This window comes from Phocoena phocoena, chromosome 7 (genome assembly GCF_963924675.1).
Source record: "Phocoena phocoena chromosome 7, mPhoPho1.1, whole genome shotgun sequence".
NCBI classification, from domain to species: domain Eukaryota; kingdom Metazoa; phylum Chordata; class Mammalia; order Artiodactyla; family Phocoenidae; genus Phocoena; species Phocoena phocoena.
In genome coordinates, this window is record NC_089225.1 from 101,489,633 (window position 1) to 101,503,882 (window position 14,250).

At 34.3% G+C, this 14,250-nt stretch overlaps 1 protein-coding gene across 2 annotated transcripts in view; it reads right to left on the reverse strand.

Moving 5' to 3' along the window:
• CUL3 (cullin 3) overlaps positions 1 to 14,250 on the reverse strand; it is a 97,354-nt gene that overhangs the window by 17,503 nt on the left and 65,601 nt on the right. For both annotated transcript variants that reach the window (XM_065880239.1, XM_065880240.1), the window contains 7 exons: positions 13,402 to 13,547; positions 12,481 to 12,657; positions 11,108 to 11,278; positions 10,366 to 10,473; positions 5,903 to 6,027; positions 5,212 to 5,308; positions 3,381 to 3,515 (listed from right to left, as the gene is read on the reverse strand). In XM_065880239.1, coding sequence (XP_065736311.1) covers positions 3,381 to 3,515; positions 5,212 to 5,308; positions 5,903 to 6,027; positions 10,366 to 10,473; positions 11,108 to 11,278; positions 12,481 to 12,657; positions 13,402 to 13,547 — 959 coding nt within the window. The remainder of the gene's footprint in view (positions 1 to 3,380; positions 3,516 to 5,211; positions 5,309 to 5,902; positions 6,028 to 10,365; positions 10,474 to 11,107; positions 11,279 to 12,480; positions 12,658 to 13,401; positions 13,548 to 14,250) is intronic.

Here is a 14,250-nt window from a genome sequence, read left to right on the forward strand (position 1 = left end):
ATAACTTGCTAATAATATTTTACTTAAGATTTGTGTATTTATTTTGAATAACCTATAGCTTCCCTTTCTTTTTTGTATTTTCCTTGTTCAGTTTTAGTAATAAGGTTATGCCAGCCTCAGATATTTCCCAAGAACAATTTGTGTATTTTGCTTTCTGAGTTTAAAGTTCCCTGTATAGCTTTCAATTTTAATTTGCTAATTGTGTTATTCAAATCTTCTATATCCCTCTTTTTTATCATATAGTCAATCAGTACACTTGTGAGGGATTTCTGTAACTGTGGAATTGTCTATTTCTCCTTGTACTTCCAACCATTTTCCTTCATATATTGTTATGTCACATTACTGACATAAGTTCTCGATGAAATATCAATTACCACTGCTGTTTAATGGTTTTCTATTCAAATTCTGTCTGACATGAATTTTGCTACTGTCTACAATTAGCTTTTATATTTCACTCATTCTCAGAAATGTTTGAAAAGTATAATAAAGAACATTCAGAAAAATGTATTAATATCCATACCTCTTTCAAAAATTAAATGCTATTACTAAAAATCCAAGGTACAGATTACCACTATATGTATTTCCATATTTTAGCTGTTCTAAATCACAATACGGACTTCATTCCAAAAACTATATAAAAAGAGGAAAAGCCTGAAAGCCTGAGTAGCCTGACTACTATGGATTAAATGTGACACTACAATAAATGTCACCTTTTGTAGGCAGTTTCCAAGATGGCCCACAATGATCCTGGTATGTTTTAACCTTGTGTGGTCCCCTCACTGCACCAGGGCTGACTTGAGTGACCAAGAAAATAAGGAAGTGACGATACGTGACTTCCAAGGCTGGGTCATAAAGGCACTGCAGGTTCTTCCTGGGTCTCTTGGATGGCTTGCTCTAGGGAAAGTTAGCCACCAGGAGGCAAGGACAATCAAACAGCCATGTTTGGTAAAGCCCATGTGGAGAGAAACTAAGACCTCTTACCAACAGCCAAAACAAACTTGCCAGCCACGTGGAAGAAGGCGCATACTGATAGCATTTTCCAGCCCTAGACGAACATTAGACAACTAAAGCCCCAGCTGACATCTTAAACTCACGAACGAGTCCAAGCCAGAACCACCCAGAAAGCCCCTCCTGAATCCCCAACCCACAGATACCACTAAAGATAATAAACTGTTAGTGGCTGCTTTAAAACATGAATTTGAGACCTGTTGTGTGGCATTAAATAATGAATACACCATCTTACTGAACTTATAAAGAAAGAATATTCAAAAATAAGAGATCAGCTTCCTTTAGTAATTACTATAGTTAAATACTTTTAACTGTCTCCTCTAATTTGTGGCAATTTCTGTAAAAGAGATGTCTAATAAAACTTATGCAGCAGACTGACTATAAGGACATAGTGCGAGTAAAGACAAAAAACTTCATGTGCCTTTTCACTCTTCCCTGGTTTGAGATGCAAGCAGCCAGAAGGTTTTGGAGCCATAGGAATGGCATTTTACATACGCCACTTATGCTCAGGCTTCTGGTTTGTGACTTAGCTAAAATTTAAAATATTACAGGAATTTTCTACTTAATTTTACCTTCTACCTGAATCACTGCTCACTAGCCTCACTGATCGCAAGCTGACTGGGACGAGAAAAGGAAGCCTGAACCACTAAAATTACTAGCAATTCCAATAATGGCTTAAGAAAATCAATTTATGTTTTTGTTTATCCCACTATTTTTGCCAGCTCTTTATAAAGTAGGACCCTGAAAACCAACTGCAGCATTTATCAAGTAGCTTATTTTGTTTAAAATATATTATCCATGAGAACAGCAGATTAAAACATCCAAGCTGTTAAAGATAATTCAATTCCACCTGTCTGAAAAGGCTTACAATGTTTGGGTAAGGTACTCAATACTTACTTAATCAATATTCTTTAGAACTCAATCACATTTAACTTGTGCTTGAAACTTAAAGTTATTCCCTAGGTAAAACACGCCTGGAACTGGAAATTTATAAGAGCAAAACCTCTTGGCTTAGCCACTGACCTAAAAATAAAACACTTACGTTTCAAAATATTTCCTTGAGGTGTATCACATAAAAACAGTCATCTCTTAACTATATCATCACCACAAAAAGGGAACATGGAGATGAGTATTAAAATAGGCCTAGAATTTAATCTTGCTCTTCATTTCAAACTTAAACTTATTTCTTCCTATATTCATTCACCTATGTCTGAAAATTGATTTTCAGTTAAGTATAAATATGGCTATAATTCTACAGCTTTTTAAAATATTCATTCCTTATCTTTAATTTAAACTTACTAAAAATCACATGATCTTCATTTCAACTCCAACCTACTCATCAAAGGTATGGGAAAAGACTAAATGAATTTAATTCAATCAAATCATGACTTAATGGGAGAAATAAAAAGTATATTATAATATATATACTCTAAGAAAAAAAAAGAAAGTTGACACTATCAAAATAGTATAAAATTAGCATAAGGATAGACATAGAAATTAATGAAATAGATCAGAGTGTGCAGAAATAGACCCACATACATATGGTCAACTGAATTTTTTTTTTTTTTTTAAATAAAGGGCTCAAAGTAATTCAAAGGGAAAAGACTAGTGTTTTGGACAAATGATGCTGAAATGAACAACTGAATACCTATGTGTGGGGAGGAAATAATTCTTAATCCTTACCTCTAACCATACCAAAAAAATTAACTTGAAATTGATCATAGGCCTAAATGTAAAAGCTAAAACTATAAATCACTTAGAAGAAAATCTTTGCAAACTTGGGATAGCCAATAATTTCTTAGATAGGATATCAAAAGCATGAACCATAAACGTAAAAAAGTGGCCACTGGACTTCATCAATATTAAAAAGTTCTGCTCTTCAGAATATAACATTAAGAAAATGAAAAGGCAAGTGACAGACTGTGAGAAAATATTCACAGAACATAGATTTGATGAAGGATTTGTATCCAGAATTTGTAAAGAACTTTTAAAAAACCCGATAAAGATATGAACAAAGAATTCACCAAACAAGACATATAAGTGGCATATGAACAAATAAAAAATGCTCAATGTCATTATTAGTCAAGGAAAGAAATTAAATCCACAATGTATACATACAATTACACACCAGCTAAAATGGCTAAAATTTAAAAGACAATACTAAATTTTGGAGAGGATGTGGGGCAACTAGAACTCTCCTACACTGCTGGCAGGAATGTAAAATGGTAAAAATCACTTCAGGATGCAGTTTGGCAACTTCTTTAAAAAGTTAAACATATAGCTCTATTCACTACAGTCTAAATCTGAGAACAATCCAAATTCCGGGTGAGAATCAGAAACAAATGGTTAAAATGCACATAACCAGCCCATACCTCAAATGTGTATTTTTCTCTATTATTGAAGAGCATTAATATGGTCATCTGGAAAGTGGAGACTTGCAATATATGCTTCCGCGTATTAGAGCCAGTTACTTGTGCCCCTCCAACACCAACTTCAGATCCATCTTCCTGTTTAATTGTTTAAATATAAAAATAGAAACAAGATATAATTATCTCCTAGTAACTTTAACAGTATATTTGAAAAATAAGTTCTGTAATGCCCAACCTCCCCTTAACAAAATGATATAAACTCATTCCTATATAAAAATGAAATGTTATTTTAAAAGTGTACGTGTAAATATGTGTGTATACATACACACAAAGTCTTTATTTAGGACTGTCCCATTTTTTTCCATTATGAACATTTTAATGTATCTGAGCAAGTAATGAGTAATTCCTTATATTTATAACTAAAATTATGTTAACAGTACACAATGGGATAATAATGGACTTATAAGATGCTACTGCCATTATACTACTACCCTAAAGTAGTATTAGGTTTCTTTCTGTGTGGTCTGATCATGGTAAGATTTCAAATAATAGCACAGGATGGGGAGAAAAAACCTCTGCCATCCTTGAAGCCTATTCCTGCTCTATGATTTAGAAGTACAAAGTAGAAATTCAGTCCTCAATAATTAACATATGAATTATGTTTTAAAAACCTACTGATCTGTTTAATAAAACCTCAAAAGATAACATGATTATTTCGGGAAAAAACCCTCTCCTTTAAAACAGCAACAAGAAAGCAATAATTAAAAGCTGAGTTCTTCAGTATGTATCCTTGACCTTCCCACTTACAGTTAAATATATAATAGTGTCAAACATTATTCAACTAACTGAACTCTAAGGACTATTTCCCACTTCAATTAAATATAAAAATTAGAACATGTATATAGGCATCTTCAACAATATTAAAAAAACTTTGGTGTTGCAGTGACAAGTAAGATTTTAATTAAAATATTTAATGAAACTGTTTTTGCTGCCAAGATGACAACTTAGGTATTTTTAATGTTTTTTAGAAGCTTTTTATTATTTTGCCATTTTAAGCCAAATGACCCTGATTTGATTTATACCAAGCAATGAAGTAAATTATTAATCTAAACCTCACAATTTTACATATAAAAAAGCAATTACTTCTTTAAATGAAGGCACTTCTCTAGCGTATTGTTTTTTTTTTCTTTTTGCGGTATGCGGGCTCTCACTGCTGCGGCCTCTCCCACTGCGGAGCACAGGCTCCAGACGCACAGGCCCAGCAGCCACGGCTCACGGGCCCAGCCGCTCTGCGGCACGTGGGATCCTCCCGGACCGGGGCACGAACCTGCGTCCCCCGCATCGGCAGGCGGACCCCCAACCACCGTGCCACCAGGGAAGCCCCTGTATTGTTAATTTTTAAATAATCACTTTAGCAACATTTTGTACATTTCACAAATCTTACGTGTTAGCTTTCCCGGTTTCAATTTATTGGAAATAAGGATTATAGGAGACTGAGAATTTTGAAAAGGAACTCATGGCTTTGTATGCCCTCAAATCCATTATTTTATGCAATATTATCTCAAATCTAATCTTATAAATAAAACATGTAATTATATTATTTATTCCATAAGGAAGGCTACTGGTATAGTCTTCATATTGTCAAATGAAGTTAGCAACTAAGGGAACAGAAATCAATAAATCAAAGCCGAAGTTTCCCTCTTTTTAATATTTGAAACAGGTAAGGAAATAAAATAAATAAATAATTTATCCAAGTCAACAAAAATCACAAATCACTTCTGCAGACTAATTTTAAGTTACTTAATAAAAATACCTTCAAACTATTAATATTTACCTTTTTAACTGGTCCATAAAAGGTGGCATTGAGATCTGCAGAACCCATATGATGTTGGAGTGTGAGCTGTCGACCACTGTGTTTGGCTAAGTAAAACCTTCAGCAAATCAAACCAGGTTTTTGAGAATCATGTAATTTATATATGTGAAATTATAAACTACCAACCCTTAACAAATATATATGTAAGGGAGACTTTAAAAGCTAAACAAAACCTTAGGAATCAAGTTCAGTTCCAATTTTTTTTTACAGAAAAGAAGCCCTAAATAAGGGGTGGGGGTGGCTGGGTGGGAAACAGACCTAAGAAACTTAGCTAGATATTAAGTGATAATGGTAGCACACTAAGTACTTTCTACCAGTACATTTATTTGCCCCTGGCTGCTGCTCAGCCACCGCTGTTTATATGACCTTCTTTCTCCACAGTTAACCCAATAAGCAAGTCACCCCAAGCTAGTGTCAGACATCAGCAATACAAAATATACTCCTAACCATGCACTAATGCTGAAGAAAGCAGACTGACATTCCTCTGAAAAGTTTATGCAATTCATCCTTACATATTAAATGCATAAAGGATAACATGAGATTTAAAAAATGGAGTATATACCCCTTCAATTGGGGACACTACTGAATGCTCAAATTTATCTAAATTCTGGACAATTTGTACTTAGAAATACAAAGTTTGATCTACATTTACCTTCTGAATATCTCAAAAGCATGTCTTGGTGCTGGTGGGATGTTGCACTTTGGTGTGGCTGACTGAGTGGGCCAATAACCTGTTGTGAGCACCCGAACTGTGAGATCAACACCACCTAAAGATACCTGTGGAAAAGAGAAGAAAATGTTCCCCCCTAATTAGCTAGGATGTGTTATCTGTTCCATACAGACACTGTGTTAGAGTTATCAAAGTAGTTATCTCCATATCCAACATTCAGCAAATAAAACACATCTTCTTAAAAGTTACACTCATCCAATGTTTTCCTAATTTTAACTATCCTGGCACATTTATAATTATTGCTTAAGATGCTGAATTTACAATACCGATCAAAGTTCCTAGCATATGAACAAAGTCTTACTGGTGTCATTGAAAAGTACAGAGATTTTGGTCCTCAAAGATTTTTTTCAGATAAAATGTCAAGGGGCCATTATCAGTATCATTTTAGGGAAAATTCTAGAACAATACCTTTCATCTCAGCTTTTAAACATTTTTACCATCTTAACACAGAAACAACACATTTCTAATATCCCAGTCACATTTCAACTATATTGACCATAACCTCCATGTTTTCACATGCAGCTCACACTCTAACAACCTCTGCACAGGACACTAGATCCAGTTCTACACAGCAGGTGCTCTATAAGCATTTGCATAATGTTTGACTACCTCTACAAAATATATGCTAGCATTACCATCACAATTAGATATTTTTTCTTTTTAAATAAATTACAATTTTAAGAAAACAAAAATAAAACACATCAGAAGAAATTCTAAAGGGGGAAATATCTTTATTTTTAATATTCACAGCTTGTTTTAAACCATTATTCCATTTTTATGTAACCTGGATGATTTAGTTATAGAAATTCTTTAAAGAGAAAAATGAGTTTATAAATATCAAGAAGTATTCCACACTCAGATTTCTTCATAAATATCTAATAAATGATTTACTCTATTTTAAAGAAACTGAATCCAGAAATCTTACATGACACATAGGAGAGATGATCACAGCAGACTCTTAGATGATGAATGGAGAAGGGGCTGAGAACTGTTTGTACACTTGTAATTGGGAAGGGGGTCACAACTTGGTTCAATCCACCCAAGACAATGAAGTCTTTCATCTCTTTTCCCATATCTCCACGTCTTGCTCCCTAATCTTCAAGTCTTTCCTCAAAATGTCGTTTTTTAAAGGAGGCCTTCCTCAACCACTCTTCCTTGCTACAGATTTCCTCTATACCTCCTATCACCAGCTAAGGTGCTATGCAATTACTTATCTTGTTGATCATCTGTCTCCCAGATTGGAAAGTAAGCTCCAACATGGCAGGGATTTTTGTCTATTCTCTGCTGTATGACCAGTGCCTAGAAAAACGCTTGGCACAGAAACAATGAGTTATTTGTTAAATTAAAAAAAGAAAAAGAGGGCTTTTCCTGGTGACGCAGTGGTTAAGAATCCGCCTGCCAATGCAGGGGGCATGGGTTCGAGCCCTGCGCCGGGAAGATCCCACATGGCAAGGAGCAACTAAGCCCGTGCGCCCCAACTACTGAGCCTGCACTCCGCAACAAAAGAAGCCACCGCAATGAGAAGCCCGCACACCGCAGCAAAGAGTAGCCCCCCGCTCACCACAAATAGAGAAAGCCCATGCACAGCAACGAAGCCCAATACAGCCAAAAATAAATAAATAAAATAAATTTATTAAAAAAGAAAAAGAAAGAACCTCAAGGAACTATTACTCTAATGGTTTGGACCTTTTCTTTCTACCTCTCTTAGTAATATATATATATATATATATATATATATATATATATTTTGCGGTACGCGGGCCTCTCACTGTTGTGGCCTCTCCCGTTGTGGAGCACAGGCTCTGGACGCGCAGGCTCAGCGGCCATGGCTCACGGGCCCAGCGGCTCCGCGGCATGTGGGATCTTCCCGGACCGGGACACGAACCCGTGTCCCCTGCATCGGCAGGCAGCCTCTCAACCACTGTGCCACCAGGGAAGCCCCTCTTAGTAATATTTTTAAACCATTCAGCTTATTTTCCAAGATAGCACGTGCCAGGGACAAGTACACAGAAACAGAGGTACCAGAAAAGTCTGTCTGGATGTGATATGATTTGCTGATATAAATAAACAGAAATATGATAGCAAGGTGGTTTTCCTGTTCCTATCCCCATTAAAAAAGTAAAACACAGGAAAAAATACACACTTAAATTTCCCTCAGCAAAATAAATATGACTTATCTAATAAAATATACAAGTATTTAGCATTTTAAGAAAAGTACTTGTTAATATGACTTCTGAAAGTAAACAGAAGAGTCATTCTCTTGGTATATTTAAACAGGCCAAGAACCTTCAAGGAAGTTACAGAGAATTATCTGAGGATTGATGATGTTTTAAAAGGGTTCCAAGATTTCAGAAAGTTCAAGATTTGTTTTGATTCCTCTGTCACTTTTCATCAAATCTTTCTAACGAAGATTAAGGCTCAAGAGACGTAAAGCTTAAGATCCTTAGTTTAAACAATTACAAAATAGCCAATAATTGCATGCAAATAATGGCCTTACAAAGTGAAAGCTGCAACCAGATTAGCAGATATACAACTTTGAACATCTTGATAAGTATTCTACTTACTGGGATAACAAATTATGAAAGTGCAGGATATATCTGAATAATCAAAATGAAAGAATAGAAAATGCACAACTTCATAACAATAGAAAATAACAAAAGCAATGCACAACTTCATAACAATAGAAAATAACAAAAGCAAACAATCTGATGAAATGATCACGTTGAACAATCATTCCCTCTTTTTTAAATAAGTGCAAGAGAGTGGTCGAGAGTAAATAAAGACCGTAATTTTCTTGTCAAAATGCCTTCAACTACCACAGATAAGGTAATTAGAAAGCTAAAAAAATAGTAAGGGTTCTGGACCCATCCGGGAACATTCCTTTACATGGTTTCAATACAGCATTTATTCAGACCAGGTTATCTCCTTATAGCTCTTAATGTGTGTAACATTAGTGGAAGAAAAACAAAAAATGTACCATATGAAAATATGATTTTTATCAATGCATTAGACAGAATGAAGCACAAATCCCTGAACAATCTAAAAGAGAAAAACATCTAGGATAATCACATTATTCAGTCCCTGCCCACTCAAATTTCTATTTATCACAGAGTCTATCTTTCCTGCTCTCAGCCTTTCTCCACTGTAAACGTCCGAGGCAAATCACACAACTATTTATAACAAAGAGGAAACAGAAGTCCCTCTGAGTCAGAATCTCTTAATATATATAAATGTCCATTTCTACAGAATTAGGTATTTTCACATATTTTGTTTGTGATGAGACCTATGGGATCAGTAGAAGTGATGATCTTATATTTAAATATCAAAGAAAAGACCTCCAATTTTTTTTTAAATGGTTGTGACATGTTTTAATTATGAAGTAGTATATTGTCAGTTGAGAGAGAAAACATTAAAGAAAAAATGTGGAGTTCTCTAAACTTAAAGTTACAGTTGAAAAACAGTTTAAAAAAAAAGAAGAGAGAAGGGAAAATTCTAAACTTCATTAAACCCCACTGAATCTTCACAAAACCCCACTGGACTCCAAGGCCATGTAAGTTGCAGCTTACTGCCTTCTGGGAATCACAATACAAAACCACATTTATAACACACTAGCATCAGTGTTTTTATACTCAGTTCACCCTCCACCGACCCTGAGGATGTCAGGCCCATTTATCCTGACATTTCAGATGAATAAGAATACTGACGTACAGGAAAATCAGGTAACAATTCTAAGATAGCACCAACCTGGGGTAAAGTAAAAGAAAGAGCATTAAAACTCAGTAAGCTTGCCTAAGCCTGGTATTCTTTAACTAACCTAAAAATGGTTATAACAGCAGAATCACTATTTATTAAATTTTCAGTATATTCCTTCAAGTGGGGAAGATAAACTAAGTTTTATAAGAATAAGAAAAAATATTTTAAGATTAATAGTTAGAAAAAGAGGTTATATGGGAGAAATAATTTTTAAAGCACTCACAGACAATACATATGTTGTCACTAATGGCATTTAAAGAAATGACATGGGGTGGGGGGAAGGATAAATTGGGAGACTGAGATTGACATATACACACTACTATATATAAAATAGGTAACTAATAAGGATCTACTGTATACCACAGGGAACTCTACTCAATACTCTGTAATGGCCTATATGGGAAAAGAATCTAAAAAAAAAAAAGAGTGGATATATGGTATGTACAACTGATTCACTTTGCTGTACACCTGAAACTAATATAACACTGTAAATCAACTATACTCCATAAAAGGTTTAAAAGAAATAAAGAAATAACACCAGCAATTCAGTTATCTGATTGGATGAAAATGCCCATTACAAAGGACTTTACATAAACACATTTATATAAGTAGAAATTAATGAAGAATCTTACCCCAGTGGCCTGTAGATGTTGCCTGAACTCATCCATAGTTGTGTTTGAGATGCTCATATCCCTAAACATTCCTTCCAGTTTTGATGTGAATTGACATCCACATTCAGTCTGTGGAAGAAAAACAAATATACACAAATAAATGATGGATTTTACTATTAGAAAATGTACAAAGAAACTCTTCCATGTTACTGTCATCCTTCCTAAATCTTTCCAATAGTTGTTCTATGTCTGTGGATACCAACTTCAGTGTGATTAAGATTAATCCAAGAATTTTATTTTAAAATGCAAATTCCCAGACTCTCTCTGAGATTCCCATAAACCTCACTGAAGGCAGTACTCAGAACTCTTATATTTTCAGCAAGAAACACCCAAATCAGGTGATATGGGTACAAGTAGTCTGTGAACCACACTTTGTGAAACAGAACTATATGGTGATATTCCCTTTATTGTTTCCCTTGTACTAATCCTCCCCCAGATCTCCATGAATGAATGTATCTGCCACACCAAGAGAAATTCCAGCACACTGTGAATGCCCCAGAACTTGAACAAATCTAAGTACAGCCTGCTCAAAAAAAAAAAAAAAAAAAAAAATCTAGTTTTATTAATTTAGAGAAGTATTTTAAATCAATTAAGTATTTCCCAGTCACATGTTGCTGGTGCTCAATTATGTGATAATCATCATTAGTGACGTGCACTCCAATCCATCTTTTTTTTTTTCCATTCCATCTTAAATACACCTTACCTTTAACTTAGAAATCATATTTTTTTCAGAGTCATCAGAAACACTTTTATTTGTGAGAAGTCTCCTTGCCAAGTGTTGTTTATAGTAACGTTCAAATACATCTTTTTCTTGCATAAACCTAAAAAGGACCATTGCCTTATCCAATATTGTTTCTACTTCTTGTTCTGTTAGCTGCAAACCATTGAAAAGACAATTTAACAATTACACAATTTTAGTTCTACAAATACAGCATCACAGTTCATCAATAGTTTAAAAACACTGTTTGATAACAAACATAAACATCTGGTTGAGATATGTCAGAAGGAGGGATCTAGTGCGAGAAAGTGCCTCCTACTTTATCTAGTAGCACGACTCTTAAATCCTCATCTAGTGCAGCATTAATCAGGGGCTGGAATGGAGTTCCACTCCCTAGTGGGCTACCTCTGAAAGGGAGGCATGAAGTGATACATGGCTGGATTAAAGGATGACTGAGAACAGAAGAAATGAAATTTTAATCACATAAAAGAATTTTACCATGCCCTTGCGTAGTATCTAGGCAGAAACTTACATGGCCAAAAGACAGATATTTTTATATAAGCTCATTCAGAATCTAAATTGTGCAACCAGAACGGTAATAATTTGTTATAATTCCAAAAGTAAAAAGGCCTCTTGCCCCAATCTTTTAAATAAGGGCAAGATGATACTGTGGCAGGTTGTATTAAGCTTATATTAAAAATATGGTAGACTACTCAGCTGTGTATTCTCTATTTGGTGCCCTTAGTAATCTTCCTCTTATTTGTTTCTTTGTTATAGCTACCTATTTGTTGCTTTGCCCTTCTGTCTCACAAATCCCGAGATGAAGTCAAGAAGACCAATTCACGTGTGACCACAATCTGCTTATTTTGATTTTCTGTGCTGTAGTGAGCTTCCAAGATCCCAGATATATTATAAAGGCTTGAAACTGAGCTTCCATATATGCTTTCAAACTATTTTCTGATACCTATTCTAGTCTGTGCCTTCAAATTTTTGGCACTCAAGTATTGTTTGATACGTAACCCCCAGAACCAGGTGACAGCAAGCAACATTCTATGTGCCACATGGATAGCTATAGTCTAGTTCCTTATTATCTCTATAGCATATCTAACCCTCACAATCTCAAGTCTATGGATGTGTAGTTGTTTTTGATGCCAGTTACATATTCAATGAAATGTCAAAGTACTTTTGACCATTTCAAATACTTGAAACAATCCTTTCAAATATCACAGTGCATATTTAAGCACAGCAAAGGAGGACTGTTTAATTTTATATCTACAAAATTCCCTAATTTTATATTTTATTTCCTAATTTTATATCTACAAATATAACAATATATTTTCAAATGCATTAATACTTACCCCTTTGACTCCCTTTTTCAGCTTATCATCAATAAATAATGAGAGGTATTCAGGGGACCTGGAGTTGAGGTTGAGAAAATACTCAAAGTCACCCGCAATAGTTTGTTTAAAGAGCCGGTCGTTATTAAACGATTCCTGGAGGAAGCGATCAAACCTACTCTTCAGATCCAATAAGCCCTTCCAAATAAAAACAAAGAAACTTAGGATACATTATAATAACTTTTCTATAAACAATACATGTGTAACTACACACGTTTAACTTTGCTGGTAATAAATGTGTGCATTCAGTGTTAAACTTACAGATTCTACATTGCTATTTTCAAGCCTGTTTCTAAGCCTGTTAAAAATGTCAGTGGTGAGAGAAGTATTCTATCTTCCATTTATGTATTATTCTATTAAAGATGAACCAAAGATTCTCCTCACTTTTTCTCCCCACCTTCCTCTATCTTGACTGAATGGGTGAACCTGAGAGAAAATTAGCTTTAAAAATACATAGAGAAAGCTTATTTATATTAAAATATGAAAAACTTGAGAGCATAATATATTTGTTGTACTGCTTGAAAGCAAAATATCTTGAACCAAAAAGTCACTAAAACACAGTTATTTTTTCTTGAACACACTAAGGTAGTATATGAACTCTAAAGCATACAAAAAAGTAGAAAGAACTTTCATTCTTGAGACTATTTAAATAAAGACTTCTTCATCAGACAAGCTCATAAATGAAAAGAAGTGGGTGAGTTTGTATCCCTGATAAAAATATACATGCTTTCCAAAATTCTAAAATATTTAGGATAATTACATATTAATTTACCACTGGAAAAATTAAGTCAGAAATACATACTACATAGCTTTGTAAAAGTGACCTTTTTAGCACTTGTCAAAATTACTTTATGATAAAGAGAATCTTCTGTATTTACTCACCTGGATATAGTCAACGGGATTCTTTCCTTCTCCTTCCTCAGAAACAAGGGCTTTACCTTGTTCCCTCAAGTAGGAACTCATACACTCACACATTGTTTTCAAACCATTTGGCACACGACTAAATAACTTGTACATGCAAGCAAGGTCTGCAATCAGAACAGACACACAAATTGGCTACATTAAAAATCAAGAAATTTGAATCCCTGTTCATGCTAATTTGCAATACTTAAAGAAGCTTATTTCTCCATTATGATCATTTGCTGGCCACATGAAAAACTATTTAAAAAAAAAAAAACCCCAGGAAAACAGGGGAAAAAAGCTAGTTAATGGTTATTATTCCAATTTACAAAATACGTCTTACAGATGAGATACTTTAAAAGCATCAATAAAATGTCATAGCAAATTTTAGTTTACATGGAAGAGATGTCCAAACAGCATAATAGTCACAAAAAATGAAAACTGAAGTTTTGAATTACTACATAATTTAGCCTATATAATTCTAATCTAGAATCTAGTTAATACTGCAAAACAACTATCAAAAGGATAACTTTAACTGTGGTATACCTGGCAGTTAATGTAATAAAGAAGAAATTTAAAAATGAATTAAAGTCTTACAGATAATTTTTAAGTATATCTATCTCAAAAGTTCAAATGACAACCATGACAACAGATAAAATTAAATATACTAGGATTTATTTCATTACACATCATGGTAAAATTCATGTGAAATTTACAGCATAAATTCCTATTCTTTAATATTTTCCTCAGAGCAATCCCTAATATTTCCCAGGTGTTGACCTAAGCCAATATGTATATTTTAAAAATTGGTTTATCTCACTACATTGTTTT